The sequence below is a fragment of the Rattus rattus genome, chromosome 4 (genome assembly GCF_011064425.1).
Source record: "Rattus rattus isolate New Zealand chromosome 4, Rrattus_CSIRO_v1, whole genome shotgun sequence".
In the NCBI taxonomy this organism is placed as follows: Eukaryota; Metazoa; Chordata; class Mammalia; order Rodentia; family Muridae; genus Rattus; species Rattus rattus.
Genome location: NC_046157.1, coordinates 6,673,534 through 6,686,010, shown reverse-complemented (window position 1 = coordinate 6,686,010; position 12,477 = coordinate 6,673,534). Strand labels below are relative to the sequence as shown.

The 12,477-nt window shown below is 44.3% G+C and overlaps 1 protein-coding gene across 1 annotated transcript in view; it reads left to right on the top strand.

The window, feature by feature from the left end:
* The first annotated feature begins 9,248 nt into the window (after positions 1-9,248).
* The window catches only part of Liph (lipase H), a 48,395-nt gene continuing 45,166 nt past the window's right edge, over positions 9,249-12,477 (top strand). Inside the window, exon 1 of the mRNA XM_032900004.1 lies at positions 9,249-9,531. Within this exon, the coding sequence (XP_032755895.1) occupies positions 9,372-9,531 (160 nt within the window). The 5' untranslated portion in view covers positions 9,249-9,371. The remainder of the gene's footprint in view (positions 9,532-12,477) is intronic.

Below are 12,477 nucleotides of genomic sequence, written 5' to 3'. Positions count from 1 at the left end.
GCATTCTTCTATATGCAGACATCAAGTTAGACCAGCACTGTTTGTTGAAGATGCTTTCTTTTGTCCATCGTATAGTTTTGGTTTCTTTGTCAAAAATCAAGCGTCCTTAGGTGTGTGGGTTTATTTCAGGGTCTTCAATTCAATTCCATTGATTGATCTGACTGTTCCTATACCAATACCATGCAGTTTTCATTACTCTTGTCCTGTAATAACAAGACTTGAGGTCAGGGATCATGATGCCTCCAGAAGCCGTTTTGTTGTTCAGGAATGTTTTAGTTGTCATGGGTTTTTTATTTGTTTGTTTTTGTTTTTCCATATGAAGTTGAGAATTGCTCAGTCAAGGTTTGTAAAGACGTGTGTTGGAATTTTGATGGGAATTGCAATGAATCTGTAGACTGCTTTTGGTAAGATAACCATTTTCACTATGTCAATCCTACCGATCCATGAGCATAAGAGATATTTCTAATCTTCTGTTATCTTGCTCAATCTCTCTTTTCAGCAACTTGAGGTTCTTGTCATACAGGTCTTTTTATTGCTTGGAGCTAGAGGTCCCAGCTCCAAGGACCAGAAAATTTTTTCAACAAAATCATAGAAGAAAAGTTCCCCAACCTAAAGAAAGAGGCGCTTATACAAGAAGCCTACAGAACAGCAAAGGGACTCTTCACCTTCTTCTATTCCTGATGTTCTTAGGCTAGGTCTTTTTGTGGTATCCCTGATTTCCTGGATGTTTTGGGTCAGGAATTTTGTTAATTTTTTTTATTTTAATTTTTAATTTTTTTAAAAGATTTATTTATCACTTTATTCAGACACACCAGAAGAGGGCATCAGATCCTGTTACAGATGGTTGTGAGCCACCACGTGGTTGCTGGGAATTGAACTCGGGATCTCTGGAAGAACAGTCAGTGCTCTTAACCACTGAGCCATCTCACCAGCCCAGGAATTTTTTTAAATTTAACATCTTCTTTGACTGATGCATCAGTTTCTTCTATTGTCTCTTCTATGCCTGAGTCTCTCTTCCATCTCTTGTATTCTGTTGGTGACACTTGTGTTTGTAGCTCCTGTTCTCTTCCCTAGGTTTTCCATCTCCAGGATTTCCTCAGTTCATGTTTTCTTTCTTTTTTTTTTTTTTTAAGATTTTATTTATTATTATGTATAAGTACACTGTAGCTGTCTTCAGACACACCAGAGGAGGGCATCAGATCTCATTACAAATGATTGTGAACCACCATGTGGTTGCTGGGATTTGAACTCAGGACCTCTGGAAGAGCAGTCAGTGCTCTTAACCACTGAGCCATCTCCAGCCCCACTGAGCCATCTCTCCAGCCCTCGTGTTTTCTTTATTGCTTCTATATCCACTCTCAGGTCTTGCACAGTTTTATTTATTTCCTTCACCTGTTTATTCGTATTTTCCTGTATGTCTTTAAGGGATTTATTTGATTCCTCTTTAAAAGCTTGTTTGATTGTATTTTCCTGTAGTTACTTAAGGGATTCACTCCTTTTCTCTTTAAAGGCCTCTATCATCTTTGTAAGATTGGATTTAAGGTCATTTTCTTGTGCTTTGGTTGTGGTAGGACAGCCAAGGTTTGCTGTATTCGGGGAGCTGTGCTTTGGGGGTGTCACGTTGCCTTGGCTTTTATTGATTGCGTTCTTTTGAGGGCCTTTAGCCTTCTGGAAGGCTTTAGTCCCTGGATGTTCCCGTCGTAGCAGGCATTGGGAGGGGGGTTAGCCTCGGTGATCCTAGTGTGGCAGACCTCTGATAGGTATCCTTGAGAATTATGGTCCTGATTCAGCAGGTCTGATGAAGGTGGGCTGAGAGATAGCAGAATGGGGGTCCAGGAAGGATAGCGGGCTGCTCAGGACAGCTGGGGGTGCCCTAGAGAACTCAGCAGGCAGGACAGGTGGGGTGAGAGTTTGGCTGCACACATGTCTGAACATTCTGTGCACACAGTGCGCTCAGAAGAGGGCATTGGCGTCTCTGGATCTGGAGTCAAGGGTGGATGTACGTCCTCTACGTCTGCTTGTGTGCTGTGTTTGCGCACGCGCATGGAGGCGCCTGCAGAGGCCAGGAGAGGGCATCGGAGTTACAGATTGTAAGCCGCCTGCTGGGTACTGGGGCTTGACCCTTTCTCCTCTGGAAGGGCAACAGGTGCCGGTGTCCTCTGACAGACACATCTCTCCTGACCCTAACATTTCTGAATTTCTAAAACTGTTTAGATTGTCGGCTTATGCTGCAGTGCCCCACAGGCATGAGACACAGTCGAGGCAGGGGGTGTTCCTGGGGCCTGGCTTGTTTGGGTGCTCGTGTACTAAATCATCACCTGAATATAGGACCTCATTCAGGCCCAGCACACGGTAATCATACAGAGACCCCGGTCATAATTCTGGACATAAAATGTTGTTCCAGGGGGTTGGGGATTTAGCTCAGTGGTAGAGCGCTTGCCTAGCAAGCGCAAGGCCCTGGGTTCGGTCCCCAGCTCCGAAAAAAAGAAAAGAAAAAAAATGTTGTTCCAGAATCATTGCTAAAGCAGTGTCTGTTTGTCATCACAAAATCAGCATAAACTCATGTACACCACAATATTAAATATAAAAACAAATTAAAGTGGTTGGCTTTTCCACCAAATTTAGATGTTCTCAGAGTGGATTGATTTAAAATAGAGATCTGAAGGTAGATATGGCAGCTCGTGCTTGTAATTCCAGGACTCAGAAGCCTAAGACAGAAGAACGCTTGGTTCCCAAGTCGGTCAGTCAGGGCTAGATTGGATGTTTCAGGGCAGACTGGGCTACATAGCAACTCTATATCAAGAGTGTACACACACACACACACACACACACACACACACACACACACACACACACACGAGACAGAGAGACAGAGACACAGACAGAGACAGAGAGAGATGCACACATGAGAGAGAGAGACAGACAGACAGAGACAGAGACAGTCACAGAGTGAGACAGAGACAGACAGAGAGAGTTGCACACACATACAGACACACAGACACGACACACACAAGAAACAGAGAGACAGAGAGATGCACACACACACACACGAGAGAGAGAGAGACAGAGACACAGACAGAGACAGACAGAGAGAGATGCACACATGAGAGAGAGACAGACAGAGACAGAGACAGAGTCACAGAGAGAGACAGAGACAGAGAGAAATAGAGAGAGTTGTACACACATACAGACACAGACACACACGGGAGACAGAGAGACAGACAGAGATAGAGACAGACAGAGAGACAGAGACAGAGAGACAGAGAGATGCACACACATACAGACACACAGACACACACAAGAAACAGAGAGACAGAGAGATGCACACACACACACACACACGAGAGAGAGAGACAGAGACACAGACAGAGACAGACAGAGAGACAGAGAGATGCACACACATACAGACACACATATACACTTTGGTGGCAAGACAACGTTGAAACCAAGGACAGTGAAGAGAAGCTCTCTCCAAGAGAATATCCTGTGGACCAAGGCTGCGTGAGCCCCAGATGGCTCTTAACCGTTCCAAATGCTGACCTAGTTAGCAGGTCACAGGACTGACCTTCCAAACTGTGGAATGTTTCCATGGAGCCGCTTCTCACATGGACATACCTGCACCTGCCTCAGGTATCCCTAGGAGACTGTCGAATTCTAGATTCTCATGTTCAGTTCTAGGGAAGCCACCTACTTCAACTAAAACAAATAAAAAATTTTTGTTAGGTCCTTAGGAAGCACATTTCTCCAAATTCTGAAAGGCAGTTCTGGACTATAGTCATATTTCTGGGTTAAAACCCAGTCTTCCTCAGAAACTTGCAAAACTGGTTCCCAGTAGCCTAAAGGAGTCATTCCCCTATCTCCAACAAAAGGGAGAAAAGGCTCTGCCACCATCACTAACACATACCAGTGGTACCCCTCAGCATATCAAGATCCCTGGTAGCCCCCAGGCTTCCTCAGCTCCTACCCACAGCTACCCATATACACTTCAAAGCCTCCACACCCCAGCTAGCATGCTCCAATTTTCCTCATAGCCCTGGAGATTTTGCCCCTCTTGCTTCTCTCTCTCTTCCTGAGAAGACAGCCTTGGCAGTTTGGAATAAACTTTCCCCCTTTCCACACACAGAGCAGCCATTTTGGTTTCTTTACTTCACTTCTTGCATTCAGTTTTGACATAACAATTAAGATCCAAAGGACTCTAAAATCCATGGTACCAAAAGAGATTTCACCAGATACTGGGCGTTCCTTAGACTTATTAAATTTTGTTTGTTCTAGAACTTTTAACAGGACAAAGCAGTTTGCTGTCTTATTGCCCTGTTTGTTTTCATATCCCTCAGAGTTTCTGTGTAACACTCCATGACTATTCAAGACCAGGCTATGCCCTGTTCTGTGTATTTGTTTTGTTTCTGAGGCTGCATCTCTCTGGATAGCCTAGGCTAACTTCAAACTCTGGATCCTCAAGCCTCGAGGGTTAAACGTATGCACCATGACACTCAGCCAGTTTTAATTACTACACTGTCAAGCCTTCGTTTGTTCATTTGGTTGGTTGCTTTGGTGTGGTCTTGGTTTTTTTGAGACAGGATTTTTAAGTGTAGCCCTGGCTGTCCTGGAACTCACTGTGTAGACCAGGCTAGCCTCAAACTCAGAGATCTGCCTGCCTCTGCCTCCCAAGTGCTGGGACTAAAGATATGCGTCACCACTGCCTGGCTGGGATTTGTGCTTTCTAAACATATACTTTGGTGTCATGAAAAAAAACATTAGTTCCCCCACACCCCCAATGAAGCCAGTGAAGTAAGATTCTTCACTCCCTTGCTGTCTGGGCTGGGGATTCAGAGTGATTCTGGCCTCAAATTATCCTCCTGTTGTTACCAGCGTGTTTGAAAACAATGGTTAGCTTTCTTTGTAATTGGTATTATGAGACCTGCTGTGAGTGCGTGTGTGTGTGTGTGTGTGTGTGTGTGTGTGTGTGTGTGTGTGTGTGTGACTGTGCTGTATGTGGACACAAGTGTCCTTGAGGTCACAGCAGGACATACTCCTTGCCTTATTCCTTCAAGTCAAAGTCTCCCATGGAATGTGGGACTTGCTCCGAAGCCTGCTACCTTTTCTTTCATTTGTCTCTGTCCACAGCTCTGGGATTACATGTGTGTGACTCTATGCTTGGCTCTTCACATGGGGGCTGGAGACCTGAACTCAGGCCCTCGTGCCTGCAGAACAAGTGCTCAAGCATTTTATTATTACTTTATTATTTATTATTACTTTATTATTGCTGTTATTATTATTTGCACATATGCATGTGGAGGTCAAAGGACAACTTTTAGGAATTCGCTTTCTCCACTGTGGGTTTCAGTCAGGTCATCTGCTTGTTGGGGATGGGGGCACAAAGAGGAAGAAGAGGAGGAGAAAGAAGAAGAAAGGAAGAAAGGGACAAAGGGAGAGAGAAACCAAATATATTACCACACATAGATAATTAATTCTACCCATTGAGGAGGCTGAGGTGGGAAGATTACAAATTTAATCCGGGCTGTGGGATTGCGTGTGTGTGTGTGTGTGTGTGTGTGTGTGTGTGTGTGTGTGTGTGTGTGTATGTGTGTGCTGCTGGTCTTCCTCAATAATTTTTCCACCTTTTAAAAGTTATTTTTGAGATAATATCATTTAACATTAACTTTATAATATCATATAACATCATTTCGTCCTTCCCCTTCCCTCCCATATACCCCTTCTTATTCCTTTTTAATTTATGGCCTCTTTTTTCATTCATTTCTGTGGCATATACATATGTACTTTTATGAGACAAGGTCTCAGGATCCCTAGGGCTAGAATGGCTGGCAAGCCCAGGAATCCTCCTGTCTCCCCGTTTCTGGTGCTGAGATTACAGGTCCCACCACACCCAGCTTCTTGGGTAGGTTGTGGGACTTTTCACTGGGTGCTAGGTATTTGACCTCAGGCCTTCATGCTCCCGGGACATCAATTCTCCAACTGAGCCATCCATCCATCTACCTGACCAGCAAGTGCAGTTTAGCTAGAAAAGGCTGGGGAGTCTAACTCACTGGTTTACAGTGACCTTCTAGGTCTAGTAGACCTTCTAGGCCTAGGTTCTGTGTCCAGAGCAGAAAGAAAGAAGGCAGAGGGGTTGGGGATTTAGCTCAGTGGTAGAGCGCTTGCCTAGCAAACCCAAGGCCCTGGGTTCAGTCCCCCGCCCCAAAAAAAAAAAAAAAAAAAAAAAAAAGAAAGAAAGGGCAGAGGATGCACTTGGTGGTGGAATGCCCGCTGAGCATGCTCAAGGCCCTGAGTCCAGCCTGCAGCACTGCAAAAATAAACAATAAAAAAGAAATTAAATTAGAACTGAAAACTATTGAAGGGGCGGGGCTTAGTGGTAGCAAACAACAAAACAGGGTTGGAAATCCAAGAACTGAAAACTATTGAAAGGAAGAGAGTGAGGGAGGGAAGGAGGATGAGAGGGAGGGAGGGTGGGAGGGAGGAAGGGAGGGGAGAAAGGCGTGGTTTGGGGAGTATAACCCTAACTCTCTGTTGGATAGGAGTTAAGGTAACTGACTCACCTTTCTGAACTTGTATTCCGAGTGAGAGACAGCAGGTCGACAAAAGAGTGTTACAGTGAGTCATAGAGCTACGTGGCCCTAGACCAGCAAGGGCGAGACACAGGTCACCCTTTCTGGTTGTCAAATAGAGACTAATCAAACTACCTCTCCCCAGTTCCATCACACCTGCATACTTGTCCTTCCAGTCCATACAGTATAAGCTGGACTGCCCCTTTCTACTCTGCTCTCTGAGGTGAGCAGGGAGAAGAGGAAAAAGAAAAAGCAATCACACAACACACACGGTAGGCTAGAGAGACAGATGTGGTGATTCACATATACAGTCCCAGCACTTGGGAGGCTGAGGCAGGAGCATAGGGTGTTCATTGCCTGCAAGTTTGAAACCAGCTATGGTTACATGAGATTGTATCAGAAAAGTACACTAAACAAAAGATGGTGAGGACAACAGGCCGGACTGAGGATACTGTGACATTTGTGAATTATCCCTTAAGAGGGCAAAGGAATCGAGAGATTCTTGGTTAACTGACAGATAAAGACAGGGCTTCCTCAGAACACCTTTAAATTAATGCTCTTTCCATGACTGTAAGAGTTGACCCATTTTTGTAAGCTTTAAAAACACATTTTACTTTTAAATAATTATTGGTTGACAAGAAGTTGCAAAAACAATAGAAGAAAGCCCTTGTGTACTCTCACAGTTTCCCATCAGTGCAACATCTTATGCAAATAGTAACATTCTATCAAAACCAGAAAGTAATCGTCATTGGTGCAGCTCAGAGACTCTCTCAGTACCACATGCACATATGTGTCCGTGTGCCCATGTGCGTGTGCATGTATGTTTCTCTGTAATCTCATTGCACGGATTTTTATGGACACCCCCACAGCTAAAGCACAGAAGTATCCGTCCATCAAAGGATCCCTGCAGGGATCAGGAGACGGCCAGGTGGTAGAGCACCTGCTTAGCCCAAGGCCCTGGATCCCAGCTCCGCCCACCCAACAGATAAGAGTCCCTGTGCTGACTCACTCCTACCCTTTCCTCCTGTCCCCACCTTTGGGGTGTTCTGTTTTCCTATGGCATGCTCGGTATTGGTTATTACAGTGTCAATATTTCTCACTTCTCTAAAAGAGAATGGGTTCCTTCATTGCCTCTCTGCTTCACTTAATGCTGGAACGGAAACTGAGCACCCAGCCATGAAACCAGGGGAACTTCTGTGTCCTATTAACACGTAGATGACCACTCAGCAGAGTGACCCTTACTCCTATAACTGGGGAGTGGCTAGTTTCACCCCTAAAGTATATTGGCTGGGTCCAGATAAGCACTTAGAACTGATGGGAACTCAACACGCACTTATCAGGTAAGTACACTGACCCAGCAGGGAGCGGCACATTCCAGGGCAGATTCTTTAAAGAGACAGAGCAATTCTCTGTTCCGTGTGCAGAGCAAAAAAGCTGGTTGACTTGAGTTTCCTATTTACAGTTCCCTAATTCATTTCCAGACAGGACAGAAAAAACAAAACACACTAACTGCAGTGTGCTCCTGCAGGGTTCACTAAAGGACTAGAAGGAAGCCCCCATTCCTCAAGTTCATCTTGAAGACCCCCTTCTCAGCTCTACAGCGAGTCTTCAGAGGGGTAGGGGCGGCGTCGGCTGTGTGACCTGGAACGGTACCCAGAGTTGGCAAGTGGCAGGAGCAATTACCTTGGCAGCAGGCACAGTGCTGAAGACTTCATACCTCATTTAATCTGCATAACCCCTGCGAGTCGAGCGATGTTATCCTCACGTCAATGATTGAGAAAGTTGAGACTCACAGAACATAAATGTTTTATTTATTGAGGCTACATACCTATGTTTTGTTTTTTTTTTCTTTTTTTCGGAGCTGGGGACCGAACCCAGGGCCTTGCGCTTGCTAGGCAAGCGCTCTACCACTGAGCTAAATCCCCAACCCAATACCTATGTTTTAAGGTTATAAAATACCCAGAAACTTATTAGGGAAGTTTTCGCTAGAAAGAGGGTTACATCACTTTGCAGTGTATCCTGTCATTAGTGACCCGCCTTCCCAACTAGACTGGGGACACTCTCTACTGCTGAAGTACCTTCACTCACAGTCACCTGGTAAAGCAGGATTAGTTACCTCTAGCGTAGAACTTAGAAAGGTTGGGAAGACATAGATGTGTTCTTTCCCTTTAAGAAGACAGATGGATGGGTGAGAGGGCACAGCTGGCAAAGGTACTTGTCCCCAGGCCTGACCCCAAGACTATGTACAGAAGGGCGGGGACCGCAGCCCACACTCACTGCCACCCCCAATAAATAAAATTCAAAAATAAAAACTCAGCTATGAGGGCAACATGGGCTCTGGATGAGAAGTGAAAAGGTTAAGTACAAACGATCTCTCTAATCTGAAGCATAGCTATATATCCGTACATACAGCAATATAACTGAACTCAGTGAAATGTGCTCAGTAAAAGTCTGAAGACTGCTCTGTGGAGAACGTGCGTGCGAGTTAACACAAAAGTGGTTTTGTATATACAGCGAGGATAGGAGAACACTGACCCGGATCTGTCATTTCATTCATAAGGGAAAAGGATCTCAAATGAGGTCGATTTCAACACACCAAGCCAAACAGCTAGTAAACCGCCCACGAACAAGGAAAACTTTTTACTTGTCATCCTTCAGATGCAAACAGCACATTAACATATGCACCAGTTGTGCAAGCAGAAAGTCCCAGGCCTTTCATCGCAAAGAGGAGGAGCCAAAGATCCTGACAGGACTAACAGGGCCTCAGAACCCGCCTGGGGACTTCCTGTTGTCATGGACTAGTCCTGTATGAGCTCACTTGGAGAAAGGCAGACTCCAGTGTGGGAGCGCAGGACCGGCAGGCTCTGCGGAGTGGCACCCGTCCTTGTGTTTGGGACACATGATCTCTTGAGGCTCCCTATGCTGAGACTGTGCTTTCTCCTCAGTTTCATGTGCTTGGTGAAATCAGGTAGGTCATTTAGCAGATGTTTTAAGAAGTATTAGTGGACTTTCAAAGGTCTGTGTGACCATATTTGAGGCCAGGAGTTATGGGTAAAAACGGGCTTTCTTATGGTGATTTTTTTCCCCCCTCAACCATAGATCAAACCCTTATCTCTTTGAATTAACCTGAAAAGGCTAAGGTAGTATTAATTTTTTTCATAGCTAAATTGTGTCTTTCCACCTATATAAAATTAAATGATTTACTTTTGAGACTAAAAACTTATTTTCTGATGCTTAAGTAGAGAAGTTAAGTTTTTTTCATTTTATTTCATATTTTTGCAATGGTAAATTTTATACTTTTGTGCATTTATTAGGGTGTATTTTAAATCACTATTAAAAATCATAATTTCATATACATAAATATCTAAAATGGTGTGTGATATATTTATAACTAAAAAATTATTTATTGCCAGGTTGAGGATGTAGTTCATTCATAGAATATATGCCTAGCATGTATGACACTCGGGGTTCAATTTCCAATACAAGGAAAGATACTAAAATCAAAATGAAAATTTGAATCTCCGTGGTGAGATAACAAACATGAAGTAAAATGCACGTCTCAGTTCTTCCCGGAACCCACTTCTGTTTCACACAAAGCTGGTGACTGCAAATTCTGACATAACTTCTGTTTGTTTTTTAAGATCGGGTTTCTGTTTCTCTGTGTAGCCCTGGCTGGTCTCGAACTCACTGGGATGGAGGTGTTCACCACCACCCCCAGCCTTGACATATCTTTTTAAAGGGCAGGGAGCAGATCTCAGACCTGCAGACCACTCATGCTCTTTGACTCCTAAAAGTGGCCCACGCAATTCGTTCTAAGGAAGTAGCCTCCGGTGGAGGCAGCAGCAGATGGTGCCAGGTCCTCTTAACCCTAGGACATACACTGGGCAAACACAACTACCGAGTTATATTCCCAACTGCAAGAATAACGTTAAAAACCAACCAACCAAACACACAGAGACCAACAGGAAACCTCAAATCAGCCAAGGTATAGTGAAGATGTCTGTACTCCAGGACTGGTTAAGGTTTTAAATATAAAACTGTTTTCCACTGCATCTGTTTACTTGTTTAATATGTGTGGGCGCATAAGCCACAGCGCACACATGGAGGTCAGAGTACAACTTGTAGGAGCTGATTTTCTGCTTTAGCTGTGTGGTACTGGACACAACGCGGGCTGTCAGGCTTGCTCTCAGCTGCCTTGACCCACCGAGCCATCTTGCCGGTTCCAGTATTAAACTGATTGTTAAAGAAAGTGATCTTTGGGGCTGAGAGGATGGCTGAGCCGACAGAAAAGCATGAACCCACACAAATGCCTATGGGGTGTGCAGTCCCACTTACAACCTCAGGGCTCGGCGGGCAGGGACAGAGGATCCCTAAGCTAGCTGGACCAGCGGAATCAGAGAGCTCTAGATTCCAATGAGAGACCCTACCCTGCCTCAGTTCATAAACTGAGGAGCGACTGAGCACATGCGCAAGCGCACTCGCCCCTGTGCGCACGCACACGCGTGAACTGGCGGACATACAAACACACATACGGCACACGCATAGGAGTGCCAGAACGAGCGAAAGGAAAAATAATCGGGAAAATAATTCCGATGTTTTTTTCAGAAATGCCCCCAACATGATTTAGAATTAATTCAAAAGGGGCGGGCGAGATGGCTGGGTGGGTAAAAGTGCCAACCCCGTAAGTCTGGGGAGCTGAGTCGCATCCCCCAAACCTCTAGAGAGGTGGAAGGGGAACACTAGCTCCTCACGTGTGAGCTATGGCATGCAAGGGTATGCACACTCGCAAACACAGTACGAAAGAAAATGTAAAAATTTTAAAAATAAAATAACGCAAAGGATAAGACAGTAGAACTCAATTTTGTAAACTGATTAAAACTGTTAAAAGTCTTATAAGTGTGCTAATAGACGAAGCTTAGAATCAAACTAGAAGATGTGTAATAATTATATTAGGATTTATTTCCTGCCCACCTTGACTGCAGTGTTTCAAGCCTTTGTACAATCCTATGTGGTAAATAGTATTTTCCCAGTCCATCATCAAATTAACAGTTGCTAACTTTTTAATATCTATGTGCCAAGGCTCTGGAGACCTCATAGGCATCACTTATAATTCTTAGAACAACCCTGATAGTCTGGGGCTTAGGGTAAAGTGGGTGAGAATAGCATTCCCCGGAAAAACAAGGAGAAGAGGGACCAAAACTCAGATATCAAGATAAGTGATTTTTAAATTTTCTTTGAGATTTCATTTTTTTTTTTCCTGTTTTTCGGAGCTGAGGACCGAACCCAGGGCCTTGAGCTTGCTAGGCTGAGATTTCATTTTAACAAAGTTTTCCTGAATGATGTCTGTGTACCATTTGCATGCAGTGCCAATAGAAGCCAGAAGAGGGCGTCCGATCTGAGACTGGATATACGGTTACTGTGAGCTACCATGTGGGTGCTGGGAATCAAACCCAAGTCCTCAGGAAGAGCCATCTCCCCAGCGCCATGTCTTGCTAACTTAACAATTGCATTTAATTCGTTCATTAATTAACTTTTGGCTTTTGTGTTGTGTGCATGTGCGCATGCACGTGCAAATAAGCACAAATCACTATGTGCTAGGGAGGTCAGAGAACAACTTGTAGGCATCCGTTCTCTCCTTCCACCAAGTGGTTCCTGGACTCAAGTCCTTTTCAGCTTCTCGACCTTCACCCACTGAGCTCTCTACTCTCCCAATAAGTGATACTCCTGTACGATATTTAAAAGTATTAAGTAATAAATGCACAATGAACAAAACACCAACATTTTTCTTAAAGAAAGAGTTCTTAAAAAAAAAAAAAGATTTATTTATTTATTATATAAGTACACTGTCATCTTCAGACACACCAGAAGAGGGCATCGGATCCCATTACAGATGGTTGTGAGCCACCATGTGGTT